The sequence below is a fragment of the Panthera uncia genome (assembly GCF_023721935.1).
Source record: "Panthera uncia isolate 11264 chromosome A3 unlocalized genomic scaffold, Puncia_PCG_1.0 HiC_scaffold_11, whole genome shotgun sequence".
Lineage (NCBI taxonomy): Eukaryota > Metazoa > Chordata > Mammalia > Carnivora > Felidae > Panthera > Panthera uncia.
This window is the reverse complement of record NW_026057578.1, coordinates 64,885,178-64,900,410: the sequence shown is the minus strand read 5'-3', so window position 1 is coordinate 64,900,410 and position 15,233 is coordinate 64,885,178. Positions and strand designations below refer to the sequence as shown.

Below are 15,233 nucleotides of genomic sequence, written 5' to 3'. Positions count from 1 at the left end.
GCCTCTTTTAGTATCGCAGGATTATGGTAATTGATAATTCTTACCCTAGTACTATCTGTAACATGTTTGCTCTCAGATAATTTTTTTTTTGAACATTTATTCATGATTGAACGATAGAGACCGAGCATGAACAGGGGAGGGGCACAGAATGGGGAGACAAAGAATCGGAAGCAGGCTCCAGGCTCTGAGCTGTCCGCACAGAGCCTGATGTGGGGCTCTAACTCATAAACCGTGAGATCATGACCTGAGCCGAAGTTGGACGCCCAACCAACTGAGCCACCCAGGTGCCCCATGCTCTCAGATAATTCTAACATAAATCACTACTGCAGTTAATAAAAGTGATCCATACTTCAGGACGTATTTTACAAAATTTTTATTAAAGATCTGATGCCTAACAGGCACTGTTGACCTCTACTTAGTGTATTCTTGAATTCTCAAATGCATCCTCCCTTTTAAAACTGCTGTTATGATAACTTGAAAATAAATCTTAAAATTTTCTCAGTGATACTGTACAAGACTATGTTTTCTTAAGAGGACATTTTGTTTATCCTACATACTTAATCTGTCTTACTGGTGAAGTCCTGGAAGTCATTGACCTATGCTGTTTCTATTTTTGAGATATGCAAAACTATTTTCTCATCTAGATGTTCTTTTCTATTTCACACCTTGTATGGGTTTCTAGACTTCTCTGTACCTTTCATCATATTCCTTTAGTCTCTAGAGTACCAGTCCCTAGTCTGCTGAGCCAGTTTTACAGGCTCAGCCAAAATAAGAAAGTGAAATGAGGAACAGTGATAGACTTGATTTAATCTCTTAACATTTGTGAAAACTCTGGTTATTAGCCTTTTGGCCTTATAATTTCAGTTCTTGATTTCAAACTTGATGCCTGGTTGTCCCCCCACCCCCACCCCCACCCCCCCTTGCTTTTAGTTTTTTTTCTTTTTTTTAAGGCTGTTGAATTTAGAATCCCAGTATTTTTGGTAATGTTTGTTTATTTTTGAGAGAGAGTGCCTGTTTATTTTCGAGAGAGAGAGTATGTGTGCGTGCGCGTGCGTGAGTGGGGGAGGGGCGGGGAAGGAGGGAGACGGGATCCCAAGCAGGCTCTGCACTGGCAGCAGAGAGCCCAATGTGGGGCGCGAGCCCATGAACTGCAAGATTGAGATCAGACGCTTAACTAACTGAGCCACCCAGGCGCCCCATAGAATCTCAGTATTTTGAGAGATGGAGTCTACTAGTCTCTCACAAAAACTCACCTATAGAATCTTAGGCCCTGCCTCAGAATCTGAATCTATTTTCAGAAGATCCCCAAACGTTTTGCATGCACATTATTATTGGAAAAGCACTGTGCTAGTCCATCCTCTGGTTTTATTTAATAGGCAGGGAAACTGGTCAACCATATATATTCCAGTATTTTAATCCCTCCTGTGTTCAGAAGACTCAGAATTCAGACAAAAACCTGTGTTTGGGACATGTTTAAAAATTAGGGGAGCAACTATTTGTCAGAATGAATTCTCCAGTGAAGATAGGCACATGATGCTTTGGGGTATAAGGGGTTAGGCTAAGGAGGACTTCCAGGAGGAGTTGACTCTTGAGGTTTGTCAAGTTGTCAAAAAGGAATAAATAGCATAAGGGGAGACAGCGTGAAGATGGCATATTTGGGATTTCCAAGTATGTATCTGAGCGTGAAATTTTAATGAGGGAAAGGAGATGAAGCTGGATTGTGAATTTTGCTTTTGTCCCAAAGGCAATGATAATGATAGTCTGTATTTACTGAATGCATTATGCTAGACATGGTTCTGAACATTTTGCTCAGATTAGTCTCCACAACAACCTGGTGTGGGCAGGTACCGATTTATTTAATCACCTTTATAGACGATAAATCACAGCAGATGCGGAGAGTGGTCAGATCCTGATAGTCCTGGGAGGAGAGGGATTCAAGAATGAGGTAGTGGAGTAATCAATACAGCAATGGCAAGTGGAGGTCAAGTTTGATAGTTGAAAAATCCCCCATTGGATTTGGTAATTGGGTCACTGGCTAGTTGAGCAAATCCAGTTTTAATAGATGTGTACACGTGTCAGATTAAGATGGTTTTAGGAAAGTATGGGAAGTGAAAGCCTACTCTTGAAATCTGTGAAAGTTAAGGAGAAACTTTCTGGTACAGTGGTCAGTGGGGTGCTGGAGCAAGACCCGGATATGAACTCTGCCGCTGCCACTTGTATGCGATGCCCAGTCAACTATATATGCTAACCTGTCCAAGGAAGCCTCGGTTTCCTCACCCATAAAATGGAGTTAGTATTTGTTAAACAGGGTTGTTGTGAAGATTGAATTAGAGTAATGTGTGAAGTACTTAAAACACCAGAGGTTCTCCATCAAATGAAATTATTAAGGTTGAGGGGAGAGTTTGTAAAGATGAGGATGTTTATAGGTTGAGAAGCTACAGGTAGAGGTTGAAAGCGAAAAGAATCTGTCAGAAGAAAGGGTGGTTCTTGGTGTCACAGCTAGGGAAGTCCACTGTCTCTAGTGCTCGCTCCTCAAATCGAGGCAGGAGAGACACCCCCAGAATTTCAATCCGGAGGAGTTTATAAACAACCTTAAAAAGTGGGTGCTAAGGCTGATTTTCGCTCTAAAGCTGAGTATGCCTACCAAGCATACCGTCTCCCTGCCTGGGGGTGTGGGGTGGGGGTAATCTGGGAAAAGGCCGGTGGGGATTAAGGTATGCTCAAGCTCCCACAAACAGTCTTTTGTAAGCCTTTCTTGGCGCAGCTACCCACCCCAGGGCTCCGTGACGCCTTCAGAGCCCTGTAGACTTTCTTACTGCACACGTGCGTGACAGCCTCGAACGGATTTCCTGTGCGCGAGGCTTGGGGCGGGGCCTCGGTGTGTCCGCCTCTCGTCTCACCACGCGACGCGAAGCTGGCGGTTTGCTGGTGGGTCCCCTGCGCAGGCTCAGGAGCTCGCGGACCCCAGGCGCCTCCAGGCAACCGGACGCCAACCACGGCGGAGGGAGCAAGGAGGTTGCCAAGCACCAGCCAGTTATGGCCTTCACCTCCAATACCCTAAGGGAAGGCCTGGGACCTGGCAGTTCGGTGGTCACCTCGGTACAGAAATCCTCCCCCAGGCCCCCCAGTACCCACTAGTATCTCCTGCTGAAGTCCTCTGCACCGACTCCCATGTCTCTCTAATGCTGGGCCTTTGCACCCCTCTGTTAGCTCTTCCTATCTTTCCCTTCGCTCATACCTACCCGTAGTCCTGTCTTCCTGATCTTTATCTGAGGTCTACTTCGCTCTATTTCCTCTTCCTTTGCTCTCTCTCATCCTTCCATTCGCCCTTTGTTTTCTGTATTTTCTTTCCTTCCCTACTACTAACTGCGCTGGACAGCCGCTTTAATTTTCTTAATTTCCCCCTCTGCCTAGAGAGGATTGGTTTTTCCTTACTTAGTCTGATGCACACGTTTTTGCCTCTGCCTCCTATTTTAGTATTTATAAAATACTTGAAACTACCTGCGTTTAGTGTCTAAGTATATTTGGGCGAGGGATGGTTAGCCCATCTTTTGTAAAAGTGATTCACCCCTAAATGAATTTGAAGTGATAGATGGGTGGAGTTTAGATCACGCCTGGGGCAAAACAAAGCAGTGTCTGCTGAGTACCTTAAGAAGTACCATGTTTACTTCTCCCTTCTTCCTGCTTATTTTCCTGGTTCTAGGTAGAGGTGGGAGTCCTGTCTTGACCTGCCCGAGAAAGTTAGATTTCTGTGGCTTTAAATGTGCAACAGAGAAGATTCAACAGAAATCTTATAAAGGGAACATGTAGGAAGAAATTCAGACAGCAGTGTATGTTGAAACTAGCTCAGGGGTACTCATAAGTAGAGTGAATATAAGTTGCTAAATAGAATGAATTATATTTATATCAGTTTACTGATTAGATTGTTTATTATTTCTAATGCATCGTTGCTTGAAATAACTTACATTTTGTCGTTATAACAAAAGCATTATAAATGAAAGTACAATTCAGTATTTTAATGACTATACCTTGTGGAAATAGCACAAAAGGAAAAAATAAACAACTGTGTTCTGTTGATGGTGAGGCAGAAACGAATGTGGAATAATAATAAATGGGTATACAATACTTACTATGGAAGACAAGAACGTCCTTGGAAACTAAGGAATATCAAAAATAATTTGTTTTTTAATTTGGCAGGTGAGATGTTAAAAATAAAAGCTACTATTTTTGAGTACTGGTTGTGGGTACAGGTCTTTAAATGTATAATGCCTTATTCTTGTGCCAACCTTGGTATGCCTTATTTATATACTCCTAAGAGGGAGTTAAGGCTAAGGGTTAAGTAACGTGCCTAGTCCTCCTAGCTAGTAAGTGGCAGAGTTGGAGTTCAAGCCCAAGTCTGTCTGGCTTCTCTATCATTCTGCCTCTTTAGTGTCACAGCTAGCTGGACAAGCTGAGAGAACTGGCTGTATCATATTTATATGATACATGTTTGGTAGTCTTTGTAAATCCAGGAAACGGCAGTTTTCAACATTTGCCACATAGCCAGGAATTTGTATCCCAATATCAGATTAATTTGATGACTGTACCCTTCTACCTTGAACTCCCAGCACAATCACCTGAACCATAAGCATATTATAATAATACAGTTTAAGCTCTACATAACTCTTTCCTTCCTAAGAACACCACATTTTGTAACACCTGATTTGCCTTATGACATCTCTGGAAGATGAGATTATTTATTACTCTCATTTTTCCCAAGGGAATTTAGATGATTAAAACCACTTTAAATCATAAAATAGCAATTTGAGGAAATATTATAGGCAAAATTTATCATTATGTAGCTTTCATTTTAATTCAGGCTGACCAATTTGGTACAGGTGTTGATTTCTTCAAGCAAATGTTTTATAAAATATATTTAACTTCCAGGGATCACCTCTCAAATGATTAAGCACATTTTATGTTTGTTAATAGAAACGAACCTGGAAGACATCATCTTTTCAAAGAGAAGGATGGTGGAGAATAGCATTACGAGTATGTATGTATATTTTCATTCTTTCTATTCAAGTGATTCTTATTCCCATTGATATTTTAACCAGTCCTTACCCTTTAGGTCGCTAACAATTGTTAGAAAACAGTGGACCTCATCTCATATTTATAATTTTAGTATCAGCATATGACTGACAAACCAAATTTAATTAAATTTAATTTAAATTTTGGATGCAGTAAAAAGTAAACTGGGAATCTAGGTGCTTTACAGGATATCTAGATGAGGTCAATGTAGTTTATGATGGTGGTGAGATTACACAAGAAAAAGCCTCCATTCTAAAAAGGGGTGTGGGTTTCAGGTTGTTGTTGTTGTTGTTGTTTTTTGGTTTCAGTTTTTATCTTAGTTAGATGGCAAAGAGCCTATGAGAACTTAACATGGTCAATGTAGGAAAGCAAGGTGATAATATATCAAAGAAAAATAACCAGGAAATTCCCCCTTTCAAGAGACATCATTTCTGTATTGTAGAAATATTTTCTATCCATACCCTTCAATAACAGAGGGACCCATAGGTCAAAGCCTTCTTGAAATTGATTTTAAGGGTGGAACCAAGTGCAAAGTCGGTTACAAAACAAAAGTGACTAAACTTTCAGGTCTGGCCATTCAACCACACTGTGGTTGGGATTTGAAAGTACCAAACCTCTTAGGGGACCCATCAGATCACATAATCTTCCCATTCATCCTCAGCCTCATGTTTTTATTTTTTAGCTTCTCACTTGAGAGCTAGAAAGAAACCTGTCGTTATCTATCAAACAGAAATAGGCTAACTTTTTTTTTTGTCAAGAAACTGTCCTGAATGGTTTCACGAGAGATCTGACACTTCTAGTCCAACTGCATCTCAAGTTTTAGTATCTCTGAGGTTACTTTTTAAAAAGTTAAAACTTTGACTATGGCCATGACCCATTTGCTATATAATTCAGCAATTGTCTCACCAAGGAAACAATCATGATTCTCTGGAAATATTGTTCTGTTGAGGGTGTCTACTGTATTTGATAAAATTTTATTAAACTTTAAAACAGAGAAATGCTCCTTAAGAGTGACCCTTCTGGGGTGCCTGGTGGCTCAGTTGGTTAAGTGTCTGATTTTGGCTCAGGTCATGATCTCATGGTTCATGAGTTCAAGCCCTGTGTTGGGCTCTGTGCTGACAGATCAGAGCCTGGAGCCTGCTCTGGATTCTGTGTCTCCCTCTCTCTCTGCCCCTCCCCTGCACATGCTCTCTGTCTCTCTCTCTCTCAAAAATAAATAAATGCTAACAAAAAAAAATTTTTTTTAAATACTAAGAGTGACCCTTCTAAGAATGATGCTTTAGGGGATGTTACCCATTCACATACTGATCTGAAAAAATGATGTCAATTTTCCACAGAATACGCCTATCCCTGGCACTTACCACTTGAAAACTTTTATTGAAGAATCCCTATTAAATCCAGTGATAGCAACCTACAATTTTAAAAACGAAGGAAGAAAAAAACCATCTCTTGTGCAAAGAAACGATCCAGTACTAAATGACCTTCCCCTGTATGTACCTCCTGACTTCTTGGACTTGTTAAAGAAGCAAGGAGCCACTTACTCATTTAAAGACAAACCACGGCCAAGCCCCAGCATGCTGGTTTACAAAGATCAGGTAAAGTGCTACTTTTTTGTGGGAAAGCTACTCAGAACCCCTGAGGAAAATATTCTATGTACTTAGAGCACATCTTCCCCAGGAGAAATTGCAAAACTTTATGATGCTTTATTTTCTACAGAAATCAGATGAGGGCTGCCTAATATGCAAGTATGTCCAGCAAGATTTTTCCCTGTGATGTCTCCTTCACCTAAGGAGAATACATGGGGACAAGTTATTCCCTCTCTGGGTATTGTTGGCAGGATTCCCCCGACTTGGGGGACTTGGGGGGCTTCTGAGATCTTATCTGTGATTGGGCCATACTTCTGTTCTCTCAAGCAGTTGATGCCGGGTACCCTCTTCTTTTAACGAGAAAAGTTTTCCAGTGAGTAGTACCCTTTAATGAGAGTGTGAATAGACCTGGATCCCATAGCGAACATTTTTCAAAACTTTCTTGTAGAAATGAGCACTGTGGTACCAAGAAGGTCAGAGTCTACTCTCTGCCCTGCCAGTTCATTCATAACATTGGTAGTAGACAGAGTACTCCTATGCTTACAGCCCTGTGCTAGGTTCTGTGCAGGGGAGATGTTCCTGACTGGGGAGTATTTGAGTAACAATACAAGAGCAAATATATCAAGTGCTAAGATAAATAGCATGGCAAGAAATGCCAGGGGGAGTTCAGTGTAGGCTGGGTTCAAAAGCTGCAAGGCTTCCTGGATTAAGTAGGACCCAAGCTGGACCTTGAATAATACATGACATTTATGTGGCTCTTTATAGCTTATTGTGAGTTTCCACATGTAATCTCTCAGTTGTTCTTCCCCAACATTCTGAAATAGGTGGAACAGATGTTATCCCCATTTTATATGTGAAAACCGAGGTGAATAGAGACTAAGTCACTTGTTCAGAGGCATGTAGCTGATAAGTAGATGATGCATTAATTTTAACTGAGGGTTTCTGAGCCCAAATTTGGTGCTTTTTCCAGTGTGCCTCCAGCCATGAATGAGGGGCAGGGTTTGGATGGGTGGATCCAGAGTAGGTGTTTCAAGGGAGGGGCATAGCATTCTTGAAAGCCTGTTCCAGACTGGCAAATGCAGAGTTGTGACTCGGCCTTTGGGACTTGGGACTTTGGGCCTCCATTTATAAAGAGGCCACCTGGGGCTTCTGGGAGGGGCACCTGGATGCCTCGGGTGGTTAAGTGTCCGACTCTTGATTTGGGCTCAGGTCATGATCCCACAGTTCGTGAGATGGAGCCCTGCGTGGGCCTCTGTGCTGAGAATCCGGAGCCTGCTTGGGATTCTCTCTCTCCCTCTCTCTCTGCCCCTCCCCACTCTCTCTCTCTCAAAATAAATAAAATTTTTAAAAAATTAAAAAAGAAGCCAGTAATAGTATCAATCTCTACAACTTTTTTTGGAATATTATTGCGATAACCTGAGAAGGAATGCATTGTAACTGGAGGTTGAATTAAATACAAGGGCTGTGGTTATGAAGATGGACAAGGAATTTTCAGCAGGATGAGCACATATCATAGCCAATATGTAAACCCTTCTTGTTGCTTTGCAAGTTATATCTTTGAACCAGGACAGAATGGTAAGTGTTCATTGGGTAAATCTTATCCTGTTTGCTTCAGTGGATGAATACAAACACTAAAGTATGCTTAGACTTTTATGGCATGGTATCAGGTAACTGTGCTACATATGAAACCATTCTGGCCACCTCCACTAGAAAACCATTCTTCCTCATTCTCCACCACCATTCACTTCCCTTCTACTTCCTCTCTTCTTGCTTTTAGGAGTTTTTGAGGGTAGATCAAGACCCACTACTGAAAGGAGAAAACATAGAAGGTTGATATTAGGCAACATTTAAACCTTTAAAAGACCAAAAGAATTTGGCTTACCCAGAGGGAGGGATAAAACCTGGAAACATGCTCTTCCTGTTTCTTTTTCCTCTGTCTCTCTCTCCACCTCCCCCAAAGGACTATAGAAACTGGAAGAATTCAATGTTTTCCTAATTTTCTGTTTGAAAGGTATACGATAATGTTCTGAGGGGGAGAGCTATTGAGATGTGACATTGTTTACTCACCAATAAAATTCATAATTTTATGAACCAGAACTCTGGCTTTTAAAAAACCAGAACTCAGTATAATAATAATTTGAATTTGAGGTAAATAGAATATACATTGTTGTTATTTATTAAGACAGAACGACATTCTCCAGCTTCACAATTTTTAATAGTATATTCACTTTATACCCATTAGTGCTGCTTTTTATTTGTAAGAACGTTTTTACAGTTTTCAACACCTTTATTCTGAAGCATGTAATTCACTGGAGAGTCTATATCAAAGATGCTTGTCATATATATATGTGCGTACGTGTGTGTGTGTACATGTGCATGCATATGTGTGTGTATACTCATCTATGTCTGGCTCTTTCCAAAGAGTATTTGAGATGGCCCTTCAATTTTTACAATAATTCTTTTTGTGTTTATTTTTGAGAAATAATAGATTATTATTGTAGGGCATGTACAGAAGTGGGGCCATGTGTCTCCCCATCTGTAGTGTGATGACCTACCCTTTGCCCGGTCACTGCTCATCCTCTGCTAGCCCCTGGGTTCCTTTCCCTCATTTCTGGATGATTTTAGCTCCTTCACACCACCAGTGTCTCCTGTCATGATTTCAGGACACCCGTACATGATCTTCCAACAATCTGGCTTCTCGGTTTCTTGATTTCTCCTCTGCCTCAGCTCCTGACTCCTTAGAGTTTTTCAAGATCCATCATTTCAACTCTCCCCAAGCTCAACTGTGTGCAACCCACTTTTATCACCCTCTCCTAACCTTCTGTCTCGCTCACCCTAGCACCCCAACCCAACAGTTTTTCCATCCTCCCGATCTGTAATCCGTGGATCCTCCTTTTCACTGCCTCTGACTTTCTGATGTTTTCTGTCTTTGCAAAGCTGCAGTTCCAAGTTAATCATTAGAGTTTCTCCCTGTGTACACCCTCAGTTCCCTTGCCATGGTGGCTCATCTTATTTGTCTGGCAAGGCCAGGGATCTAACACTGGTTAAATCCAAGCCTCTGGGAACTTTGTACTTGCATCCATGTAGCCGAATGACTCATCTCATTTTAAATTCTTCACCTCACCTGGCACTGAATGGACTTCCCTAAGTGTGTGTTCTCTGCCACTCTTGTGGGTGGCTTTATCTCACATCTCCCCTCTTTCCATGCCCCAACTCCTCTTCCTCAACCCTTGTTCTCTCTTCTCACCTCTTCAGCCCCTCTTCCCTCACCTCTTCATGTTGGAGTGTCCCTGGCACTCACACATCTTCCCTATCTACACTCACTCCCTTGGTGATCTCATTCAGTCCCAGGGCTTTGGACACCATCCATTGCTTTGAGATTTCCGAATTTATATCTTCTTCCCAGACTTCTCTCTTAAACTCCAGATTCATATATTGAACTGCCTTTTTGATTTCTGCACTTGTGTGTCTAATTCAGGGTTTCTTAGGACAGGATAATTCCTTGTTGTGGGGGCTCTTCTGAGCTTTGTAGGATGTTGAGCAGCATTCCTGGATAATTAGTTTCCATTAGCTAGTTAGATGCCATTATCGATCTCCCCCTCCCAGTTGCAACAACCAAAACTGTCTCTAGACATTTCCAAGTGTTCCCTGGGGGTGAGGGGGGCAGTAATAAAACCAGCCAACCAACCAGCAAACTAATCCACCTCCTTCCTGATTGAGAACCTTTGTGATAGTGGGCGTGATCTCTGAGTGGTTGTCCTCAGGGTCAACAGGTTTATTGTGAAGTGGCTTCATCTTACTATATTCTCTCTCACTCTCTTCCTGCCCCACTGGCCTCCTGGCTGCTTCTTGAGCTGGGCCTTCCACCCCAGTATCTTTGCACTGGATCTTCCTTCTTCTGGAATGCTCTTATTCCAGGTTATCTGCATGGCTCACTTCATCTCCTTCTTCAGGCCTTTCCTCAAGTGTCACTTTCTCAATGAGCCCCATTTAAATTGGCCACCTGATGGGGTGCCTGGGTGGCTCAGTCAGTTGAGCGTCCAACTTTGGCTCAGGTCATGATCTCGCAGTCTGTGAGTTTGAGCCCTGTGTTGGGCTCTGTGCTGAGAGCTCAGATCCTGAAGCCTGCTTCAGATTCTGTGTCTCCCTCTTTCTCTTCCCCTCCCCCACTCATGCTCTGTCTCTGTCTCTGTCTCTCTCTCTCTCTCTCTCTGTCAAAAATAAATAAACTTTAAAAAAAATTTTTAATTGGCCACCTGACATTCCTGACCTTCCCTACCCTGGCCTTATTATTTTTTCTTTAGCACCTATAGCAACCAATATACTATATAATTTACTTGCACTTTGTATTTATTATTATTTTATTATGTATTATATTTATTATTATTATTTTATTGTCTGTTTTTTCCCATGAGAATGAAGCTTCATGAGGACATGAATATTTATCTGTTTTGTTCACTGTTACATCTTTGCCTCTAGAACAGTGTCTGATGGTTAATATTTGTTGAATGTGGAATGAATGAATGATTACCCAAATATCTGAACTCTGACTGGGACTTACTCTCTTTGTTTCCTTTGATGTGCGATTTTCTTTGACTATGTGTATTTGCTCATTGCTCCTCAAAACTTGTTTTCATGGATCCTAAGATCCAAGATGGAAGTGTTTTCCTTCAGCTTTTGGTTCTGCTGATATTTTGGGGAGCTACCAGTATGGTGCCACTTGAAATGCACTGCTTATATGTTCTTGGATCGTTCCAATGATGGGAATTTGGACTGGAATCTGTGAAAGGGACCACCCCAGGGTTATACTTTCTCAACGATGAATTTTTTTCCCCTCTTCCAATTCTGCTTAGCACCATGGCAACTCTTTCTACAGACCCTTAACATTGGGTGATGTGGGAGAGTGTACTTTCACGAAGTGCTCTTTTAGGGCCTCTAAGTCCTGTGGGTAGGACTCCCATTAGATCACCATCATTGATGGGCCCAGGCTTTGACCTCTGGATCCTTGTAGAACTCTGAAGTTCCCTCAGTCCCTCAGACACAGCTCGGTTCTTCTGCTGAGTTTGGTCTGGACTAGTAAACTTCCTCTGGGCAAAACTAGGCCACAGTGCCTCTCTGGCTTTTTGCTATGTCTTGGCTTGTGGTTCTTATGATTCCTTATTGTATTGTTAGCAGTTGCATATTGCTTTAAAAACTCTATTTGCTTTTAATATTTTATTCCTCATTTCCAGTAGTCATCTGCAATGGAAAGTTTATTATCCAAATAACCTAGCTTGCTATAAATAGAAACCAGATCTGTTTTTTCCCCTTAGAAATAGACTGAATCTTTTCCACACCATTATATATTCTCTACATCATTTTATTTTATTTTTTAAATGTTTATTTATTTATTTTGAGAGAGAGAGAGAGACAGAACGAGTGCACATGCGAGCATGCACAAGTGGGGGGAGGGGCAGAGAGAGGGGACAGAATCCTGAGCAGGCTCCATCTAACAAACTGAGAGGTCATGACCTGAGGCAATATCAAGAGTCAGATGTTTAACCAACTGAGCCACCCAGGTGCCCCTATCTACAACATTTTAAATAGCTGCATAGTAGTATTCTACTATATGGCATATCCTAATATATTCAACCATTTTCTGCTGTTAGTCATAGAGTGGAATTGTTGGGGAAAGGGTATATATGTATCTAAGTCTTTGGAGATGCATTGCCAAAATTCTCTTACAGAAAAATTGTGCTAGGGGCACCTGGGTGGCTCATCTGGTGGAGCATCTGATTCTTGATTTCGGCTCAGGTCAGGATCTCAGGGTCATGAGATTGAGCCCCGCATTGGCTTGGAGTTGGATGTGGAGCCTGCTTAAGAGCCTCTCTCTCTCTCTCTCTCTCTCTCTCTCTCTCTCCTCCTTTGCCCCTCCCCTGCTCATGTTCTCTCTCTCAAAAAAATGAAAAGAAAAATTGTGCTATTCTGCAGCTCCATCTTACAGGATATCGTACGTCCAGTGCCATTTTACATCTGCTGTTTATGTTTTCAACTAGAAACATGAATTAAATGACTCGAATGAGAAAATTTTTAAGTATAAACTTGAAATCAATATGCTATGGGAACTTCCAAATAACCTGAAGTCAGCAAAGTCTGTTCCCGAGTTTCCCTACAATGCACAGGACAGGGAGAAGATGGTGACTCTGACCCAGTCTGTAGCCAATGAGTCAGTAATTGTGTGGCTTCAACACTCTTGCATCAAAGGGTAAAAATGAGTCATGTTCTCTTATAATCCAATTGAAATAGTCTGTTTTGGGGCGCCTGGGTGGCGCAGTCGGTTAAGCGTCCGACTTCAGCCAGGTCACGATCTTGCGGTCCGTGAGTTTGAGCCCCGCGTCAGGCTCTGGGCTGATGGCTCGGAGCCTGGAGCCTGTTTCCGATTCTGTGTCTCCCTCTCTCTCTGCCCCTCCCCCGTTCATGCTCTGTCTCTCTCTGTCCCAAAAATAAATAAAAAACGTTGAAAAAAAAAATTAAAAAAAAAAAAAAAAGAAATAGTCTGTTTTAAAAATGAACAAAGGATGTGAACTAGCAATTCACAGGCATACCAGTTACTAAACACACACACACACACACACACACACACACACACACAGAACCATAAAGTGATTCTTGGCTTCAACTAATAATGAAATAATTACAAAGGAACAAAATCAGCTAGACACAATTCTTTGCCTGTCAGATGACCAACAATTTAAGTTTGATGATACCCATTATTGGCAAAGAGGGTACAGAAGCATATTCTCATACACTGTATAATACAAATTATTGCAAGTATTTTGGAGGGTAATTTGTCAGTTTCTAGCAGTGTTTTAAATGCACATAGTAAGGGATTCCATTCTCAGGAATTTACAAATGGTCTTACAAAAGTACAATGAGATGTTATACACAGTACTGTAGCATTGTTTATAATTTTATTTAATCAGAGGACTAATTATATAATGGTACATCCATACAGTGGTATATTGTGCAACCATTAAAGATAATGATGTAAATCTATATGTGTTGATATGGAAGTATCTCCAAGGTATATATTATTAAATGAAAACACACAAGGAACAGACAAATATTATAGTATAATCCCATTTGTATGAATAAAATCAAATATACATATATATAATGTTAAATGCATCCTTCCTTTTCTTGAGAGGTACTTAAGCAATCATTAACTGGTTTCCTCTTGAGAAGTGAGGGTTACATTACATTTTCCATTTTAAATCTTCTCTTATTTACTTCCTCTAGGTTGGGAACGTTTCAGTGAAAATCACAAGCAAGATTTAAAACTGCTTGAAACTTCTGTCTAGGTTAGCTTTAGCCTTAGAAGATGACGCTCATGTAAAAGGAAACAAACTTGGTGATCCGGCCTCTCCCCATCCCCATATCGTAAGGAGGGGGCCAGGCTGGAAAGGCACCCCTGTTAACTTAGAAATTAGCCAAAGGATCCATTCTAATGTGTTCAAAAGACATCCTTGAACAGCTGATTGGGAGACTGAGGTTGAGAAAATCTGGTTGATACATTGATAGTTCTTAGCTGTGTTTATAGCTTTGATGCTATCTCTGAAGACATGTTAATATGAAAAGCGTACCATGGTAAAAGAAATGTCTGATGGAAATTTCAATAGGATGGTTTTGCATCGAGCAAAATATCAACAGAGAGAAACGTTGCACCCAAAGAGGGGCTGGCAAGTAATACTGTAGGGAACTCAAGAGGTAAATGTTGGGATAATGAAGAGCAAAATGTAGATGAGACAGTTCGTTGTTCATTTAAATTTAAAAAGTGGCCCTCAGAGTTGGCTCATTTAGCAAATATTTTTTGAGGTTAAGTTCTCAGAGAGTATCTGCAAGGCAAGGCAGTAATTGCCAAATATGCAAATAAGTCAAGAAAACAGCTAATGAAAATGATTTTTGAAAAATGGATATGGAGAACCCCTCTCAGGGACTGGGACGCATTTGTAGTTCTTAGGGTTCTTTTGGAGCTGATGAAAACTACAAGATACTGGCATAATTAAGAACAATATCATTGCTATCATGAGGCAGACTTCTTTTTGAGAAAGTCCTATGTTGTCTATTTCTCAGACCCAAGTCTGAGCAGTGAATCAGTGATACTTTCATATGACATAAGAGACTTGACTTCTCAGAGATACATTTGGTGAAATTTCCACCAATAGTGCTTAAAAATATTGCACCTGCTAGCCCATTCACTTCATTCACCTTATGATTATTCTGGTAGGGATTCTAAAGGAGTGAAAAATCTGTTTCCTTCTGTCCCACCTATTTATAGATCTGGGTTTTCAAAATATTGTCACACCAAGGACCTAATAAGTAGAGATGGATTTTTTTTCACTTATTCCAGGTTTCTGACATTGATGATGCTGGTACCACCCAACTGACTTAAGTATCCACACTGAGATCCTGCCCTATTTTATGATCCCAAGATTGTAAGATTTCTGAGTGCCTAATCAATGTGAATTGAAACAATTAGCTAGTCAGGTCTTTTTATGGGCACATAGTCTATATTCTCTGAGCCGTATCTTACAAATG

The 15,233-nt window shown here is 41.0% G+C and overlaps 1 protein-coding gene across 1 annotated transcript in view; it reads left to right on the top strand.

Moving 5' to 3' along the window:
* The first annotated feature begins 2,828 nt into the window (after positions 1-2,828).
* Positions 2,829-15,233, top strand: part of STPG4 (sperm-tail PG-rich repeat containing 4) — a 45,777-nt gene continuing 33,372 nt past the window's right edge. Inside the window, 3 exon segments of the mRNA XM_049650226.1 lie at positions 2,829-3,099; positions 4,972-5,031; positions 6,408-6,665. Of these exon segments, the coding sequence (XP_049506183.1) occupies positions 3,037-3,099; positions 4,972-5,031; positions 6,408-6,665 (381 nt within the window). The 5' untranslated portion in view covers positions 2,829-3,036.